A 19,575-nucleotide genomic window follows, 5' to 3' on the forward strand; every position below is an offset into this window, starting at 1 on the left:
AACCCTGTATCAAAAAAAGTTCTTTCAGGTTCAGTATTTCCATTTAGAGTATTTTTTAAACTTGGGGCATCAGTTGTTTTCAGGAGTTACCTGGGGAAGGGCGAGTTCACTGTTCTTTCTGCTCAGACTGATAGCTGTTAGGCCATTTCCACCAAGAGATTGAATGTAGATTGAATTGAAATTACCTGCACATTAAAATGAATTAGCATTAATATTATGGTAGTGGCTGTGCTACATGCTAGAGAATGGGTGTCTCCATATGATGACATTGTGGTGAAGTTGTTATCATAACATCTGCAGATGTTTTGAGATATGCAGGGGAAAGAGGGAAATTCTACATTTGAGTGCCAGACCAGCAGTGATATCGTCACATGTAATTACCTAGTTAATAATCAGCCCAGTACGTAGTTTTTATACAGGCAAAGCTAATAACAAGCAGCTGTACCCCCCATTATGTAGAAATAAAGTCTTTTTGTCTCTCAGTACTTTGGATCCCAGGAAAATGCCTGAAGGCAGTGGAACCTGGCAGGTGCACGCAGTAGACAGAACGCACGTCCCTGAACAGCAGCAGGGCGTCAGTAAGGCTGCAGAAGAAAGTGAAAAGCATTGCCCGCTTCGTCATCACTCTGCAAACCTTGCTTCTCTAGGAGAAAAGTATTAATTTTGTACTAAGATAAAATTACAATGAAAATAGACAGTATCGCGACAGAGCTTGTGTTGAAGAGATGTAAAAGGTGGACTTGCTCAGATGCTGTAGCGGTTGGAGTCCGAGGATACATAAATGAAAGCGCTTGCTTTATGCCTTCTAAGAATGAGGAGGAGTAGGTAAGGCATACCTCGCGTGAAGTAATAGCATCATCAGCGTGCTTATCCACGTGGGACCCTCCTGCATCTGTCTGCAACTCACAGCCCAGAGTCGTAGACAGACTCCAACCTTCCAGGGCCCTCCTGAAGCTGCGTATAGAATTCTGGGGACATGAGCATTTTCCTGGGAAAAAGATTTCGGATTGTCATCAGATTCCTTGCACCAACAACAGCCCAAAATGAATTAAGAAGCCTAATCTTTTTTTACTCCCAATCTAGATCAAGAATCTGGAAAGAAAGTCAAGGGGTGATTATTTATCTCATGTAGAAGCATTTTTTAAAAAGCTAAAACATTCCTTGTGGTGAGATGAACCTGCACACTTGGGCTGCAAGTTGCTTCTGAAAGATTGACTCTTCAAGAACCTGCGTGTTTCCCAAAACATGCTAACCTCGTCGCAGTAGCCCCCTCTCTAGGGTTCTGCTTTCTGTGGCTCCAGTCACCTGTGGTTAGCAGTGAAATCATTACATGGAAGATTCCAGACACACAGAGCCCATCAACTTTAGCTTGTGTCGTGGGCTGAGTCAGCGTGATGGGACTTTGTGCCGAGTCACTCCATCGCCCTGGCGACGCGAATCGTCCCTTTCTCCTGTGTGTCTGCCTGTGGTGTGCGCTGCCTGCCCGTTTGTTACCACTTAGTAGCCATCTGGAGGATCAGATCAGCTGTCTTGGAATCTCAGTGCTGGCTTTCATGTAACCCTCATTGTTCTGCAAAAGGGCCTCAAAGCATGAAATTTTATTACAGTGTTTTATAACGTGTTCCATTTAATGATTAGTTTTGGTACATCTTTTACTGCGTATAATTTATAAGTTAAACTTTTTCATAGAGAGGATTGTATAGGAGAAAAACGTTATCTATATCTCTGTGTATATCTCTCTCTATATATATATATATATATATCTGTAAGGCAGTGCACCACATTAGCTATGTGTAAGAGCTTTGCAGATTTGAGATACATTAATCCTTACTCATGTTCATATATCAATGGCCTGAACTGTAGATGTTTAAAATTAATGCCGTGACAAGGACAGTGAACAGAATAGATGGGACAACACTAAGAAAAATTTTGATAACAAAGATAGCATATTGCATTTTATGCCCCAGAAGAAGATTAAACAAAAATAGAAATATTCACACAGAATTAAGATGTGGATTTCTTCTAGCCTGTGTTGCCTTTAAGGAAATGAATACTTAGTAAAAGCTGTAGCTGCTCTCCACAGCTAGTCTGTGTGTGTGTGCGCACGTGTGTGCATTTGTGATTGTGGGTGGCTAGGTGTGGGTATGTGGGAGACGCTTGATGAAGGAAATTTGAATGGGAGAAAAGAAGTGTGATTCAGGCTTAGGCTTTTGTTCCTGTTTGTGGTTAGTCTTTCTTCCACTGAAACTGTGGGCCAGGGTGGTGCTGACCGTGGTTTGGAGGGGTCGAGTTGTGCAGCAGTGGATAACTGTAACAACCGCGGGATGGTGTCTGTGTTACACTGAATGCGATCTTCCCGCCGCCAGCTGAGAAGTGTGAAGTTTATACCGAGAAAATGAAGTTAGGTTCAGACCAACAGAGAGAGCTTCTCCCACACGAGGTCCTGGCTTTTGAAAAGGAGCTCACGAGTAAGTGTCATGAAAGGAGAGAACAGCCCCAGGTCAGCACGCGGAGATCGCAGTACTCGGGGTAGGGAAGCAGTGAGCACGTGTGGGTGAGCCTGAGCTCCCCGGTCCGTCCGGGCCGCTGTAACTCCCGGGCACCGGCTGTGTGTTTCTCAGAGGTCTGGCTGCTGAGTATCCCAAGTTCACGGAGCCAGAGGGTTGGAGGCTGGTGAGGGCTCACGTCCTGGTCCTGAGACTTCACTGTCCCCAAGTAGCAGAAGGGGCCACTTGGCCACTCGGCCACTGGACTCTTGTTAAGGGTGCTGCCGACAGAACCCTGGGATCTCAGCACCCCCAGGGCCCCTCCTAACACTCGGGAGACCCAGGCGTGCAGACCAGAGCATGCGCCAGAGGCAGAGCGGGCTGTGGCCCAAGTTCAGAGCCTGGTGAGGTGAGCTGTCCTGGGTCCAGCCTGCTAGTTGCTTCATACACATTTTAATTTAATGGAATAGAGTCCCAAAGTCACCTGCCGCCCTGCACTTCCTCGCCAACAGCCTCTCAGCAAACATACATGCAAACTCTCCGTGTAAGCTCTGGGTGTTCCTAGACATGGCTGTGCGTCAGATCTGCCAGAAGGGTTCATGTAAACACACAGAACCAGGCCCCTCCTGGCTCTTCCTGAGTCACTAGCCCTGTGATGGGTTTAGCAAAACCAGATTAAAGATGTTCCCGGTGAACTCTGCATCAGCACCACCCACAGGCATTGGCCAACGCAAATACACTCAACTGATTCTCTGATTAGCAAGCAAAATCACTTTGATGGCGGGAAACTCACCTTGCAACACTTGGGGCATTCTTAGGCAAAATAGGAAAAAATGATTTTTAAAAAAATGAACCCCATCCTGAAGTTTCACCTAAACTTCAAACTTTACACAAAATGACTCAAAACACATTATGGACTTAAATATAAAATGTAAAACCATGAAACTTTTAGGAAGCTAGGAAACAGTGTGGGTGAAAGTCTTCAAACACGGGAATAGTTGAAGAGTCCTTAGACTTGACCTCAAAAGCACAATGCAAAAATAGAAAATATGATAAACGGGCCCTTGTCAACATTTAAAAGCTTGGTTTTAGAAAGATAAGCTACAAGCCGGGGGACAAGGATTCCAAACCATTTATCTGACAAACGATGTGTATGTGGAGGATACAGAGAGTTCTCAGAACCCAACAATTAAAAAATAATCCAGTGTGACGTTTCCCTGGAAAGCGTATACAGATGGCACATCAGCGAAGGCGCCTGGTGTCACTGGCCGTAGGGCGGCACACGTGTAAACCGAGATACCATGACAGGCACCCCAGAGCTCTAACTGTAAAAGAAGAGAGCTGATGCAGAGAAGCCAAGTCGCTCACCTGTTGCTGGTGAACTTGTAAACTTTGGTAGCCCCTCTGAGAGACACTCTGACGGTTTCCTAGCAAACTGACTTGTGCTCACCCTACAGCCCAGGACTTGCGCTCTTGGGCGTTTGTCCACAAATGGTTGTGCACACGTGTCATGTCTTTATTTAGAACTGCCCACACAGGAAGCAACCCGGATGCTCTGCACAGGTGATTTGTGAGATGGCTGGTGCGTCCCTGAGATGGAAGACCGTTCTGCGATGAAGGGGAGCCGTCTGTCTGTTGATGCACGTCTTAACCTGGGGTACCTGAGGGGAATTGGGCCGATGGATACAGCAGTCTACAAGAACGGGGTTGTAGGGCTGCAGGGGGGATGGGTGGTTGTCAGGCTTTAGAGAGGAGGAGGAGAAGGGAGAGGCTGTGGCTGTGAAAGGGAAGCGTGGGACACCCTTGTGATGAACTGCTGTGTTTCTCAGCTGAGGGCCTGGTCCCTTAAGTCCCTGCATGTGCTGAACCTAAGAATTGTTGATGCTGCTCCTCCGCACGCGGAGGAGCCGCACCGGACCGGGCGCTTGTTGTTCCCCTTTTTTTACAAGTCCTTTCTATAGTAAAGTAAGAATAAGTAAACAGCAAACTCCCAAAGCAAGAATGAGTAGAGAAATGAGAAAGAACGAAGTAACAAACTTCCCCGCGAACTCTCCAATGCACTCTCCAACCAACCCACGCCACCATGCCGTCTCTCTCCTCCTATATAGTCCTCCTCCGCCAATCCCAACTCGGCTGCCCACACGCCGAGCACGCCGCTCTCCTCCAATCAGGAGCAGGTCCTACAGTTTATTGGCTGAACTGGAGGCAGCTGTGTAGAAGCTGTTTTCTTCTCTCCCAGCGCCATATTGTGGGAGAGCAGATGCATAGAATAAGTCTTAATTCCAGTAACAGTATAGTCCGAGTTGCTCCCCACAGATCCCCCTTTCTTTTTATTTTTTTGGCGTTGATACACGCCTGTCTTCGGTGTCCCGCGGCACACACTCTGCTCTGCTTGCTAGAGTTGCCACAGGTTCTTACAAGTCCTATCAATCAGGCAAACCGAATCCGGGTCCTCTCTTCGCCATGTTGTGAGGAGGTTTTTAGGTGCTGATGCGTGCCTGTCTTCGGTGACCTGCGGCTCATACTCTGGTCGAGCTGCCTGCTGGTGCTTACCGCCTTACTAATCAGGCAGACCGAATCCAAGCCTTCTCATTGCCATATTGTGGGGAGGCCTATTGGTGTTGATTCGTGCCTATCTTCGGTGACCTGCAGCTCATACTCTGGTCGAGCTGCCTGCTGGTGCTTATCGCCCTAATCAGGCAGACCGAATCCAAGCTTTCTCATTGCCATGTTGTGGGGTGACTTATTGGTGTTGATAACGTGCCTGTCTTCGGTGACCTGCGGCGCATAAGCTGCTAGCCGCCCGCAGGTGCTCATCGCCTCACTAATCAGGCAGACCGAATCCAAGCCTTCTCATTGCAGTATTGTGGGGAGGCCTTTCTATTTCTCTATTTCTCTATCTCTGGGCATTCCTATTTCTCCCATTTTACTTCTGTCTGCCAACATTCCTATTTCTCTCATTTTACTTCTAAACTTCTGTTTCTCTTATCCCTGCGGCTTCCCGGCGCCCACCCTGAGGCTGCTTCTCGGCGGCTTCCCGGCTGAGCCGCTTCAGCCCGCGCCTCTCTCATCTGCGCGGCTTCGCGCGCACACTCCGCGGTCTCTCACTAGCCCAGCGTTCCCTATCTACTTGTGCCCTGCACGCTCTCTCTGCGCACGGCAGCCTCCATGAGTCACACAGCCCCAGCTCACGTCTCCGCCACTAGTATTCAATCTAAGTTCCCCGGGCTAACCTGGCGAATTCAACCTAGCTCACGCGTCTGCGCCTTTCGGTCTGGCTTCCCGTCCTTTGCTCCTCAGGCTAATCTGACGGATTCCAACCTAGCTCATACGTCTCCGCCTCTAGTTTTAGATTTTCGCCTTTTGCTCCCCGGGCTGACTTGACGAATCCCAAGCTGGCTTGCGTTTCCGCCTCGGCCTGCCCCCGCGGCTACATCCTCCCTAACATATTTTTCTCTACCCGGTATGTTTCCCTAAGTTTTCTTCCAACAATATTCCTCCCTCATTTCTCCTGGCTTCTCCCCACAGTCCGTATCCGAGTCTGTTTGTTCTAGCTTTCACTTTCGCTTTCGACCTTAGAGATTTCTCCCAGCTTCCCCCCGTAGTCCGTATCCGAGTCTATGCCTAGGCTTTCAATAGCTTCTTCCGGCACCTTTATCGTCCGGCTTTTCCCTAGGCTGTTTGCTAGTCTCTCTCTCCGGTATTTTCCCATTTCTTCCCGTTTCTTCCCTCCTAGGTTTCCTATCCGAGTCACGGCACCATTATGTCGCTCCCCGTCTTCGTGGAGGAACGACACTAAACCCTGCCTAGGCTTCATGTCCGAGTCACGGCACCATTATGTCGCTCCCCCTCTTCGTGGAGGAACGACACTAAACCCTGCCTAGGCTTCATATCCGAGTCACGGCACCATTAGCTGCTCCTCCGCACGCGGAGGAGCCGCACCAGACCAGGCGCTTGTTGTTCCCCTTTTTTTACAAGTCCTTTCTATAGTAAAGTAAGAATAAGTAAACAGCAAACTCCCAAAGCAAGAATGAGTAGGGAGAAATGAGAAAGAACGAAGTAACGAACTTCCCCGCGAACTCTCCAACGCACTCTCCAACCAACCCACGCCACCATGCCGTCTCTCTCTTCCTATATAGTCCTCCTCCACCAATCCCAACTCGGCTGCCCACACGCCGAGCACGCCGCTCTCCTCCAATCAGGAGCAGGTCCTACAGTTTATTGGCTGAACTGGAGGCAGCTGTGTAGAAGCTGTTTTCTTCTCTCCCAGCGCCATATTGTGGGAGAGCAGATGCATAGAATAAGTCTTAATTCCAGTAACAGTATAGTCCGAGTTGCTCCCCACAGTTGAGAACCAAATGCATACACACAGACACACAAATGCAGGTGAAGCTGGTGGACTCTGGGTGATGTCGGTGGACTATATCAAAGTCCGCTTCTGGTTGTGATGTTGAACTGTAGGTGTGCAAAATGTTACTATGATAGGTGGTGGGTGAAAGCTATGCACAGTCTGTCTGTACTAGTTTTCATGGTTGCAGGCAAATCTACAGTTAGCTCAAAACATTTAAAGCATCACAGGACTTTGAATACACTGGGAAAACAAAAGGCTGTGTTCCTACGGGCACGTTTTCTTGGGGCACGTGTGATGTGATGAGGAGGAGGCGCACCTGGTACTGTTTGAGCAGGTGGTGGCCCGTGCACTCCTGTCTCAGGAGGGGAGCCCTCAGAGCTGGCAGATGAGTGGGGAGCAGAGAGGAACATGAGCTCTGCCCCCGCCTCTTCCCCCTGCTGTTGTCTCAGGCCTTACTCTAAAGGAGTATCGAGCATGTATTTGAAGAATGTCATTATGGGGAGCGTAGAATTTGCAGCATTCTGAGGCGAACAAATGCTTAAGGGTGGCTTTGCTTGGCCAATCTCTGTTTTGACCAAATTCCTACCCCCAAGATGGTGACGATGAAGCAAGCCATCAACCGGGGAGTGCATGGAAGACAGGTTGTGGGTCCTGTGGTTTTGTTTATGTGTTTTGGGGATGAATTAATTTTGAAAAAGGTTTCAGTGATGCCCTTTAGTGTCTGCAGCGCAAACCCAGTGCAAGTGAATCCGGAGCCCAGTGAAAAGTGGTGATGGTGTTAGCTGGAGGCTGTGCAGGGGCTGGGAGGGAGCCCAGGAAGGGACAAGGTTAACTCCACGCTATTCCCCTTATCCCATTTTAACGCCGGTGAAATTAAGCACCAGCTCATGCCGAGTAAGACTCTTAGTTTAACAACTTCAAAGCCCGTAGTCTTAGCTGCTAGACCAGATGCCCACCCCATCAGAGCACCACACAACAGATGCCTGTAACAGTTCCACCGAAAACTAACAAAACCGAAACAAAAAGCAACCCCCCAGCCAGAGCTTTGCAGGAGGTTGAAATGCCTTTCTTGCTATTAGGACTTTTAACTTGTTTAGACCAGATTTTGGTGAACGGTTTATTTTTTCCTGAGGTGACCAATTTGTTGACATCACCTGGAAATCATACTGTGTCGGTGAGAGAAGTAAGTTCTGAATCAACCCTTAACACGGAGGGGTAACATCTGTAGCCAAAGGCATTCAGCAGACAAGCCACTATGAGTTGCTCACTATTTAAAAGACCGGTGGGGTTCAAAACTGTTTTGTCTTAGTTTTTGAATAAAGGAGCAAGCGCCTATGCTTCAGACAGTTTCCGGCTCCCAGTGTCAGCTCCACGCTGAGGGAGTCGGCAGCAGTTCCCTGTTCTCTGGCAGGTGTGCTGTGGGTTTCACTGCTCCTGCAGTGGGCTTGGTCTCAGGCTGCTTCCCGGGGAACCCAGCACCGTGCAGCGCCCTGTGTGAGTGGCGTCTGCCGGAGCGCGTGTCAGTCCTGCAGCTCGGAGCTGAGCCCTGCAGGGAAAGCCTTTTCAGGACGGACTCGGCAGCCAGCACGTGTACACACACATGCAGCTCATGTACACACACAGACAGCTCATGTACACACACACGTGCAGCTCATGTACACACACAGACAGCTCATGTACACACACACGTGCAGCTCATGTACACACACGTGCAGCTCGTGTACACACACAGACAGCTCATGTACACACACGTGCAGCTCATGTACACACACACGTGCAGCTCATGTACATACACGTGCAGCTCGTGTACACACACAGACAGCTCATGTACACACACGTGCAGCTCATGTACACACACACGTGCAGCTCATGTACACAGACAGCTCCTGTACACACACACGTGCAGCTCATGTACACACACACGTACAGCTCGTGTAAAAACACACGTGCAGCATGTGTACACACACATGTGGACAGCTCATGTACACACACGTACAGCTCGTGTACACACACATGCAGCTCATGTACACACACGCACAGCTCATGTACACACACGTGCAGCTCATGTACACACACATGTGCAGCTCACCCAATCTAAACCCTCCTGCAGGAGTTGCTTTGGGGCAGCGTTCAAAAATGGACCATAGAATTAGGCTACGAAAGCAAGAAAGTGGGCTCTAACTTGTACAAGGTTTACCACTTTGCCTGACATTTCCGTGAATTAGAGTGGTCTTGGCAGTGCTGGTGGCTACTAGGAATGCTTTGTCGACACCCAAGTGGACAAACGTGTTGGCCACTAGAATTGCCAAAATCAGGCATGCAATCAGGACTACACTTTCCCAGGCCCTCTGCTTGTGTGGTCAGTACTGCAGTAAACAGTGTTTCCTAAGTCAGATTTCAAAAAACAAAACCAGAAGCAAAACAAAAAACTTGACGATGGCTGGCGCCGTGGCTCAACAGGCTAATCCTCCGCCTTGTGGCGCCGGCACACCGGGTTCTAGTCCCGGTCGGGGCGCCAGATTCTGTCCTGGTTGCCCCTCTTCCAATCCAGCTCTCTGCTGTGGCCCGGGAGTGCAGTGGAGGATGGCCCAAGTGTTTGGGCCCTGCACCCCATGGGAGACCAGGATAAGCACCTGACTCTTGCCATCGGATCAGCACAATGCGCCGGCCGCAGTGCGCTGGCCGCAGCAGCCATTGGAGGGTGAACCAACGGCAAAGGAAGACCTTTCTCTCTCTCTCTCTCTCTCTCTCTGTCCACTCTGCATGTCAAAAAAAAAAAGGCATGTGGACCTCTTGATTCTAAATCAGAATTTAGATTTCTGTAGCATCAGGCGTAAATAGTCACACTGTATTCAAGACTTCCTTCCTGTATTAAATAAGCAAGTATGGATCTATATTAGAAATTACTCATGAGGTCTCCCAGGCAGAAGTGAATTCAACAGGAGTTTTAAATTAATCCATTTAATCACCATGAAATTAGGAAGAAAAGATGAAAAAGGCTTCATATAAATGCACATGTAGTCAGACACACACACGCACACATGCACACACACACTCACACTCATGTGGTGAGAGACCCAGAAAAGAGACAAACATATGCAGGCAGAAATATCTGATCCAGACCATCGGAGTCCAATCAAAGCCGAGAGTTGAGGTGGGTTTTCAAGTATTTGGGGCAAAAAAACACATACTTCCCTCAGATCCTTGGATAGTTTCCTCTGCTTTCCGCTGGCTCCGGCCAAGGGAACACTGCCGCAGAGACAGACTAAAGGCTCCGACTCGGCAGCCTGCAGGCTGGAGACAGGAAAATGGCCCTCGCTGTCCGCACTGGCTGAAGACGTGGCGCTGGGCACCACCCTGCGGCCTGGGACACAGATGCAAAGAGCAGGGCCTGCCCAGAAGTGAGGCCCCCCTCCCCTGACCGTCCACACATGCAGGTCACAGGAGAACCCTGAAGGGCCGGTACCTGCCACGTGGTGCATACCACAGCTGGAATCCTGAGCTGAGATGCCTGTCTGGTTATAACATACACGGAATTTGCAAAAGAGAAAAAAAAAAAACAACTCTAGTAGAAATAACAGCTCTCGCATCTCATGAAGTTTATAGAATGTCACTGGGGCTGACGCTGTGGCGTAGCAGGTAAAGCCATCATCTACAGCTCTGGCATCTCATATGGGTGCCGGATGGAGTCCTGGCTGCTCCACTTCTGATCCAGCTCCCTGCGAAAGCACCTAGGAGTGCAGCAGAGGATGGCCCAAGTGCTTGGGCCTCTGTGCCCACGTGGGAAACCCAGAAGAAGCTCCTGGCTCCTGGCTTCGGATTAGCCCAGCTCCAGCCATTGCAGCCACTTTGGGAGTGAACCAGCAAATGGAAGAACTCGCTCTCTCACTCTGTTTTTCTCTGCGTGTCATTCTGCCTTTCAAATAAAGATAAATCTTAAAAAAAAAAAAAAGAATGCCCATGACTTTCAGTTGTGTTTCCCTGTGTGGGTTCACTGTCCATGGACATAAACTCCAGGACGTTCTCCGGTGTATCTCCACGTCTGGGATTCCTTCAGACCTAGCCAAGCCCTGGAAGCAGTCGGCTGGGCCTTGACAGTGCCTTGGTTGATGCTTCATTTCCCGGATGCCAGAGTTGATGATACCGCAGTGTGGGGTTAGGAGCTGCTAGGAGACACCGCCCCCCGCTGCTGTGAGCGTTTGCTCCCTTCCGCCTCTGCAGCACAGTGGGGAGGCTTCCTTGGGGGATCCTTCTGTCCTCTTCTTCCCTGGGTAGTCCTGGCTCTGAATGTCTTGTTGTTTTAAGTAATTACTTAATTAACTGATTGGAAGGTAGAGAGAGAGAGAAAGCGAGAGAGAGCGAGCTTCCATCTGCTGGTTCACGCCTCACATGGGCGCAGCAGCCAGGGCTGGGCCAGGCCCAGGCTTAGAGCCTGGAACTCCATTTGGGTCTCTGATTTGGGTGAGGGGATCAAGTACGTGAACCATCATAACCTTACCTTTCAATTTGATTTTCCTTAAGTATTTTGAAGTGCCTTGATATTGAAATACATATCACGTATCACGTCTCATGCATTTATTATCTAAGAATATTACATTTACTAAAGTCATTATCAGATGCGGCTTTAAAAGACAAGTACAATCACTAGTCCCCAGTTATAAAGTGGGAGGTTGAGTCCAAGAAGGCCAGGTTTGTTTGCCACAGTTCACTGAGCTACTGAGGGGAGGGGTGTTGTTGGAATCCGGGCAACGTAAGCTCAGATGGAACAGCGTTGCATGGCTGAAAACACTGTAGCTGAACCAGTTAAGCGGCCCCTTTCAACAGGGGCATCCCGTATCAGCACCAGCTCAACTCCTGGCTGCTCTGCCTCTGATCCAGCTCCCTGCTGTCGCACCTGGGGAGGCAGTGTGGGAGAACAGGATGCAGCTCCTGGCTCCTGGTGTCGGCCTGCACCAGCCCTGGCTGCTGCAGGCATTTGACGAGCGAACTAGCAGATGGAAGGTCTCCCTTCCGCTCTCACTGTCTTGCTTTTGCTCTCTTTGTGTAAGTGAATTTTTTTTAACTGTAAAAAATATTTTCTAAATATTAATTCAGATACATGAAATGAAAAAATCATTGCGGAAATATTAAAATGCAGGCCTTTTTTCCTTTTGGATTAAAAAAAAAAGTTTATCTTGTAGAAAGTCACTATTACACAGTGGACAGCTTTGCTTTGCCCCAGCATCTATTCAGAGCTGGCCTGGTAGTACAGGGAAGACAAGAGTGTTATGAGATGGGTTTTTTTTCAACTTGCTGGCTTTATACAGTTACAATTCCAGTAGCAAAAGCAGTAAATAAATTTATAGTGTGCTTTAAAACGTGATTTTGTAATGTGCCGTCTTTCCTAAAAGTAGATCATTGAAATTCTAACGTGTGTTCTCCAGCTTCTTGTAGTTGATACAGTTAAATTGTTTCAGTGCGTTAGCTTCTTATGTGTACATCCACTGGGCTTTCCTGTGGTCTCACCGTGTCATTCTGCCAGTGTCTGAGAGGGTCGTGCTGGAACTGATAGTCCCATTGCACAGACAGAGGGAATGTTGAAAGAAAAACAAAATCTTCAACTCTCCCGTTATCAAGCCAGAGCGTGGGCAGCCAGTTCATCCACGTGAACTGGCTTTTCCCTGCTTAGAGTCCAACCTCCGCGAAGACGAACATCAGACGTATCATTCATACTGTGCATCTGCGTCGCTGCTGCTACCGTGGTTCGAGTTTTCAAGTTCATGGGACTGCCGCCCCCCCGAAATGTTTAGAGTCTGTTAATTCCAAGGTAGTGAGTGAGGAGGGTAAAATGTTCGATGATTCAAAGTCAGAATTCCATTCCTGTTTTCTCTCTCCTTTTCACTTCCCGTTAGACACCTTAGCTTTGTGACTGAGATAGTAACCAGTAAATGTGTATGATCTAAGATCCCATCCAAGCTCACCCACGTCATTGTGGAGTCGGCCATCCCCAGTTCCAGGGAGGTGCGGTTCTGTCCTGGGGTACCTGTTGCAGGCTGGCTGCCCACCACTGCTGGCCCCGGCCACCGGCCCACCTCACCTGCGTTCCTGGGCGTGATGAGGTGACAGCTGTTTGTGGCGTCTGAGCAAATACCGGTGAAGGAAGCTGGGAAAAAGCCTTGGCCTTGCAAGCCCAGGTCGGGTCAGGGAGCCACAGAGAGGAGCGTTGAGCACAGCTGGCCCCAGTGCCCAGCCCTTCTCCACCACAGCCCTCTTCCCTCACGGCGTTTGCCTCCCCGTGCTCTCGTAAGTGATCGCGGATGCTCGTGTAAATCCCAGACCTTTTTCTCGAAAGTAAGACGCTCTCTCAAGGTCTCATGCCCACCGCTGGCCGAGCGTGGACGTGGGAAGGGGCGAGAGCGTCTGTGAGGCTTCGTGTACATGCCTCAGGGCTCTCCTGTGGCGCCAGCGCTTCATCACAAATGCTCTGGGCTGCAGAAGTGTGCCAGCAGGTGCACAGATGACGTGGAATCCAAGAAGAAACGACGCACCGCCGTCTGGGTTCTCTGCTGGGACCGCGTCCCTCCCGGGCGTGTCCCTGTGCCCGCTGGTCACTCCGTAGCGCCAAGGAACACAGTCAGGCACGGCAGCTGAGTCTCTCAAGACAGAGCCTGCCTCCCTGCAGCCCCTGAAACAGCGAGAGGCCCAGGCTGGGTTCCTTTCTGCTGTGACTGACTCTGGAAACAGCCGGCCCTGGGGGAGTTTGGGGAGCCTCCTGCGGTCTGCCCCGACCCACCGCCCCCGCCCTGTGTCTGCACCTGAGAGCTCAAGTAACCAACAGGCAAGATCTCACTGCACAGGGTAAAGCTCTGAAACTCGTTTTAAAGTAGCCATTTCCGTTCTCTTGGGAAGGACTTGATTCCCCATGCTTCAAGCTTCCGGTGAGGTCTGTGGCCTTTACCGGTATTTGCCAGGACCAAACTTGCTGCAGGCACCACGCAAAAGTGTTTTCCTGGACGCTGCTTCTGCTCCTTAAGTGGCTGTCACCAGCAGACAGCCATGGCTCTCGGGCGGCCTCCTTCTTTTTATTTTTATTTATTTATTTATTTATTTATTTATTTATTTATTTATTTTATTTTATTTTATTTTTGACAGGCAGAGTGGACAATGAGAGAGAGAGAGAGAGAAAGAAAGGTCTTCCTTTGCCGTTGGTTCACCCTCCAATGGCCGCCGTGCTGCGGGCCAGCGCAGTGCGCCGATCCGATGGCAGGAGCCAGGTGCTTCTCCTGGTCTCCCATGGGGTGCAGGGCCCAAGCACTTGGGCCATCCTCCACTGCACTCCCTGGCCACAGCAGAGAGCTGGCCTGGAAGAGGGGCCACCGGGACAGAATCTGGCGCCCTGACCGGAACTTGAACCCTGTGTGCCGGCGCTGCTAGGCGGAGGATTAGCCTAGTGAGCCGTGGTGCCGGCTGCGGCCTCCTTCTAATGACCAAATGCCCTTAGTGTGTGTGTGTGTGTGGTTAAGAGGTGGATGACCACATGTTAACCGCATGACTCTCTGTAGCCATGTGAGTGTCCGCATGCAGTTGTCAGTAGTATCATGGAAGGGCTGTGGCCTTGGCTTCAGGGAGATGTGGCTGAGAAATGTGCCCTCCCCACGTCGTCGCCCGTGGCCTTGCGCTCCTCGGTGGCTGCAAGCCTCAGACCCCATATTTACAACCAAAGATACAAGTAATTACAGCTGACGTGTTATCCATGGCAACATGCGTAAATATTGCCCTTAATGTCCTCCTCTGCTATCATTGCATATGTGGACATAAGAAATAGATAAAATACAACTCAAGATGCAGGCCTCCATGACATCCAGCCCCAACCACTGATGAACTTCTCGCAGTGAGTGCTTAAATCTATCCTCAGGAGGTTTTTCTTAGAAGTCTGAGGCTATGGCGTTATGTTTACTAGGTTGACTTGTGTTACAGTGGATTGAAGCTTGAAAGTTTGTAGGACTTGTGTGACAGTGTTTGTACATGTATGTGTATGTGTGTGACTGTGTACCTGTGTGTGTGACTGTGTGTGGGTGTTTATCTGCATGTGTGTGAGACAGTGAGTTTGTGTGAGCGTGTATGTGTGTGACTGTAGTTAATGTGTATATCTGTGTGAGACTGAGTTTGTGAGTGTGTGTGACTGAGTTGATTGGAGTGCATACCTGAGTGTGTGTGAGTGTGAGTTGGTTTATTTACCTGTGCATGTGAGGCTGTGTATTTATGACTGTGAGTTTGTGTATGTGTGTACGTATATATGTATGTGTGACTGTGACTTGGTGTGAGGGTATACCTGAGTGTGTGTAAGACTATATGAGTGTGTGTATGTGTATGACTGTATGTGTGTATGTGATTGTGAGTTGGTGTGAGTGTGTGTGACACTGAGTTTGTGTGTGTGACTGTGTGTGACTGAGTTGGTATGTGTACCTGTATGTGTGTGACTGTGAGTTCATCAGTGTGTGTGTATATATGACTGTGAGTTGCTGGAGTGTGTACCTGTCAGTGTGCATGACTGTGTATGAAACTGAGTTTGTGAGTGTGTGATTGTGAGTTGTTGGAGTGTGTCCCTGACAGTGTGTCTAAGACTGAGTTTGTGAATATGTATGCCTGTGAGTTGGAGTGTATCCCTGTCAGTGTGGGTGACTGTGAGTGTGTGTGTGAGATTGAGCTGGTGTGAGTGTGGGATTCCGAGTTGTGAATGTGTACCTGTGTGTGTGTGTGACTGTGAATGTGTAAGACTGAGTTTGTGAGTGTGTGTGCCTGTGAGTTGGTGTGGTATGTCCCTGTCAGTGTGGGTGCCTGTGAGTTGGTGTGGTATGTCCCTGTCAGTGTGGGTGACTGTGAGTGTGTGTGTGAGAGACTGGGCTGGTGTGCGTGTGTGTGCCTGTGAGTTGGTGTGGTATGTCCCTGTCAGTGTGGGTGACTGTGAGTGTGTGTGTGAGAGACTGGGCTGGTGTGCGTGTGTGTGCCTGTGAGTTGGTGTGGTATGTCCCTGTCAGTGTGGGTGACTGTGAGTGTGTGTGTGAGAGACTGGGCTGGTGTGAGTGTGTGTGCCTGTGAGTTGGAGTGTGTCCCTGTCAGTGTGTGTGACTGTGCGTGTGTGTGAGAGACTGGGCTGGTGTGCGTGTGTGTGCCTGTGAGTTGGAGTGTGTCCCTGTCAGTGTGTGTGACTGTGCGTGTGTGTGAGAGACTGGGCTGGTGTGCGTGTGTGTGCCTGTGAGTTGGAGTGTGTCCCTGTCAGTGTGGGTGACTGTGAGTGTGTGTGTGAGACTGAGCTGGTGTGCGTGTGTGTGCCTGTGAGTTGGAGTGTGTCCCTGTCAGTGTGTGTGACTGTGCGTGTGTGTGAGAGACTGGGCTGGTGTGCGTGTGTGTGCCTGTGAGTTGGAGTGTGTCCCTGTCAGTGTGGGTGACTGTGAGTGTGTGTGTGACTGGGCGGGTGTGAGTGTGGGATTGTGAGTTGAGTGTGCCCTGTGTGTGTGTGTATGTGTGTGTGTGGATTCTGAGCAAGGACTCGGGTGACAACTCCGGTCCTTAGGAAAGGCAGTCGCTGTTTCCCGGGCAGAGATTCAGCTGGACCCGAGCTCGTCCCGGCAGCTTTCTCTCCTGTGCTCCCGTGCCCAGTGCCTGGGGGAGGCAGGCGCCTTGGTCCACTGTCCCAACCACGCTCTGCAGGGGCTGTGGCGAGCCGGCCATAACAGGGTGTCCACAGCCCATGCCCAGTGCCTGGAGGACACAGGTGCCTTGGTCCATTGTCCCAACCACGCTCTGCAGGGCTGTGACAAGCCGACCATAACAGGGTGTCCGCAGCCCGTGCCCAGTGCCTGGGGGAGACAGGCGCCTTGGTCCATTGTCCCAACCACGCTCTGCAGGGCTGTGGAGAGGCGGCCGTAACAGGGCATCTGCAGCCCCTTCAGTGCTGGTCTTTCCTCTTGCAGGTAGAAGCAGAAAAGATGGAGAGAAAAGCATGCTGGACCCCTTTCTCCCCGTCTGCGCGAGCCTGCCTCCAGCCTGGTGACCACTGACACCCACCATTTGTGAAGGCCTTTTTGACCTGTTTAACGTACCCCCCAGCACTGACTGATTAACTCCATCATAGAGCTGCTGCGGTTCCCTCCCGCACCCTGCCTCTTAGAGAATGTCTCCCCCTTCTTAAAGCTCTAGGGTGCTTTGAGCAGTAAGCTGTTTCCTACAACCATTCAGCCTCACTAACACCTGAGAAATGCCTAGCGAATTAACCCAGCCTCTCCCTGGCCACCCGAAAGTGTTGCGATTTCGTGTACTGTTGTGCTTTGAAATTCTGTGTGTCGGCAGTTGGATCAGCACCTGGCAGGAGTGAATGAGTTGTGATACAGGAGTATCGCCAGCGCGTGCACTGTCTGATTTATCCGAGCAGGTCACGAGCAGCGCCACTGGGATTCGCTGCTGAGTCGTCTCCGTTAGGTTGTGCGGAGAGGGCTGTGGCGCAGTGGACTTCAGGAACCACGCGTGCTGTTTGGCAGGGAAAGATGAGGAGCTGCCGCACACAACGGAAGACGGCCCGTGGCTGCGTAGGATCTGTGGAGTGCCTCCTGGGATGAGGAAGTGAGCGCCGGACAGCGTGTGGAGGAGCGCGTCATCTCAGGACAAGATGGAAGGGGAGATGGCTACGCCCTCAGCCCGTGCCCAGATAGGATGTTTTCCTGACTTTCCTGTCCTCAGCCCTGTTGGATGCTTTCGTCTGGGGCAGAGAGTGAGCTTTTTATTGCAAGGACTTGGGCAGAGCAGGGGATTAAAACTGACGCACGTAGAATTCTTGGTGAGACTGCTCACGTTTCACTGGCATTGCTTTCCCTCTCCCCCAGGAGTCCAAAAAAATGCTTACAATTCTTGTTTCTTCACAAGAAGTCATTTTGTTCTTAAGTTTCTGGTCAGGTCAGAGATATTGAGCCAGCTTGTCACTGCGTCCCCCCAGCCAAACTCTCTGCCTTCTGTGGTCAGAAGAGCAGTCAGGAAAATGCTGACATGTTGATGGGATTCTTAAGTCATTTTTATAACTTTATTTAAAAAATAATTGATTGGTCACCCTACGTGGCTGGCTCAGTGGGTTCCTTGTTTCCACCTTCTATGCTCTCTAGCTCACTTACTGTCTCAGAAGGAACTCCCTTGGAGATCAGACCAGGGATCCAGACACTTGCCATTTTAGTAAGACTTAACGCAGCCTAAGCGTTTTCATCGGTCTGTAAACCACACCCCAGGGACTTGAGTAGCAGTTGTCACCATGGGCCTCCTCCCGCATAGTCCGTGTCTGAAACAATTCCTCCAAGTCCAGATCGGACTATGGTTTGTGAAAGAAAGAATGAAAACTGGATGCAGGGGCACAGGGCCAGTGTGACTGGTTCCAGAAAGGGAGGACGTCCAATTTGGACTTGACGATGTCACTGTCAAGTCCAAGAGTGGTGCAGGCCCCTGACCTGCCTCCGGCCTCACTCGGTTTTCCTTCCGTCTGTGCCGGAGGTTACAGGAAGCTAAACTGCCCCGTTACGTGGTAGAGCAGAGTTGATTCCATCCAGCTTTGTCGTAGTGAACCTTTGGCTTCAACAAGATCACCCATCATCAGTGTGTGCTTTATGTCTTGACAGTAGAGCGTGGTCTTCACTGATCCCTGATCCAGGGGCAAGCAGGGGCGAGCAGTGACACGGGGACTGTGGTTGTCAGATCTTGAAGAAGAAGAGCCGCCTGTCCTGATACGACCGATGCTCTTTCTCTCGCAACAGTTTTCATTTTAAGAGGATTTTATTTTTAAAGGGAGGATAATTTGTTATGTAATTTTAAAAAATTTCCTTCATATCTTCAGACTTCTCGTTTGCCATTTTGGTAAAAATAAACAGGACATTTGATGCAGTGATTTGCTTCCAATTTCTTACCAGAGCCTGTCTCTCCTCCCTTTCCTCCTCCTCAGACCATTTTGCAGTCAGCAGGGTTCTTGTTCAGTGCGTTGCTATGTGGAGTGAGTCCTGGAAGGACCAGTAGCTCTGGGGTGCACCTGCAGCTCCAGTTGTTTGGATGCCAGTGTCTGGGGGCAGAGGGCACAGGAGACCTTCTGCCTGTTGGACAGCACCGCTCACGTAGTGCCCACGGTGCATATGCGGCCACTCCTTGTGCCGTCTGCCCCCGCAGGGCCCTGTGTCTGCTCTTCTGTTCCACTTGAGTTGTCAGAGGAGTCTGATTGTGGATTGAGAATTACAGGCTCAGCTTCTCACGTGGGAACAGTCATTTGGAAAACACCCTTTCCTGCCGTCTCTCCGCAAACGCCTCACCTCTTGTTCGTGCCTTTCTGAAGGGGAAGTAATGAAGCGGTTAAGGGCTGTGTTTCTGCTCACTTTTCTTTTTCACTGCATGTGGACGAGGCCTAAAGAGAAACAGCGCAGTATCTGACATTAGTAAGATTCAAGAAACATTAACAGAAACCTTTCTAGTGATCAGGAATGACTGACGTTATGTCGACTGTGGTTTTATAGATGATGATGTGTTTATCTTTGCTTACCTGGATGTAGGAATTTAGACAGCTATGACTAATGTAGTACTTTCCGTCATTTTCTCCAAAGTGTACCCTCCAGCCCAGGGAATTCATACTCTCCCTGACATAAAGGCTACCTGTGAAAAGCTGTCACTTCCATAGGATGCCCTTAACGTTGTCATCAAGCTGTGGAGTTTTGCAGGTCCTTGAAAAGTTGGTCTCTT

The 19,575-nt window shown here is 50.1% G+C and overlaps 1 protein-coding gene across 9 annotated transcripts in view; it reads left to right on the forward strand.

Annotated features, from left to right (window-relative positions):
• The window catches only part of CNTN1 (contactin 1), a 384,862-nt gene that overhangs the window by 289,414 nt on the left and 75,873 nt on the right, over positions 1 to 19,575 (forward strand). For 2 of the 9 annotated variants that reach the window (XM_051850936.3, XM_070049667.2), the window contains one exon: positions 16,791 to 18,739. The exons of 4 other annotated variants lie outside the window; for them this stretch is intronic. In XM_051850936.3, the coding sequence (XP_051706896.1) occupies positions 16,791 to 16,870 (80 nt within the window). In that variant the 3' untranslated portion in view covers positions 16,871 to 18,739. Of the gene's footprint in view, positions 1 to 483; positions 645 to 1,083; positions 1,997 to 16,790; positions 18,740 to 19,575 lie in introns of those variants that run through there. 3 more of the 9 variants (XM_089304026.1, XM_089304027.1, XM_089304028.1) reach the window with 2 other exon arrangements.

Source organism: Oryctolagus cuniculus, chromosome 9, assembly GCF_051225735.1.
Source record: "Oryctolagus cuniculus isolate XC-2025 breed Fujian yellow rabbit chromosome 9, ASM5122573v1, whole genome shotgun sequence".
NCBI classification, from domain to species: domain Eukaryota; kingdom Metazoa; phylum Chordata; class Mammalia; order Lagomorpha; family Leporidae; genus Oryctolagus; species Oryctolagus cuniculus.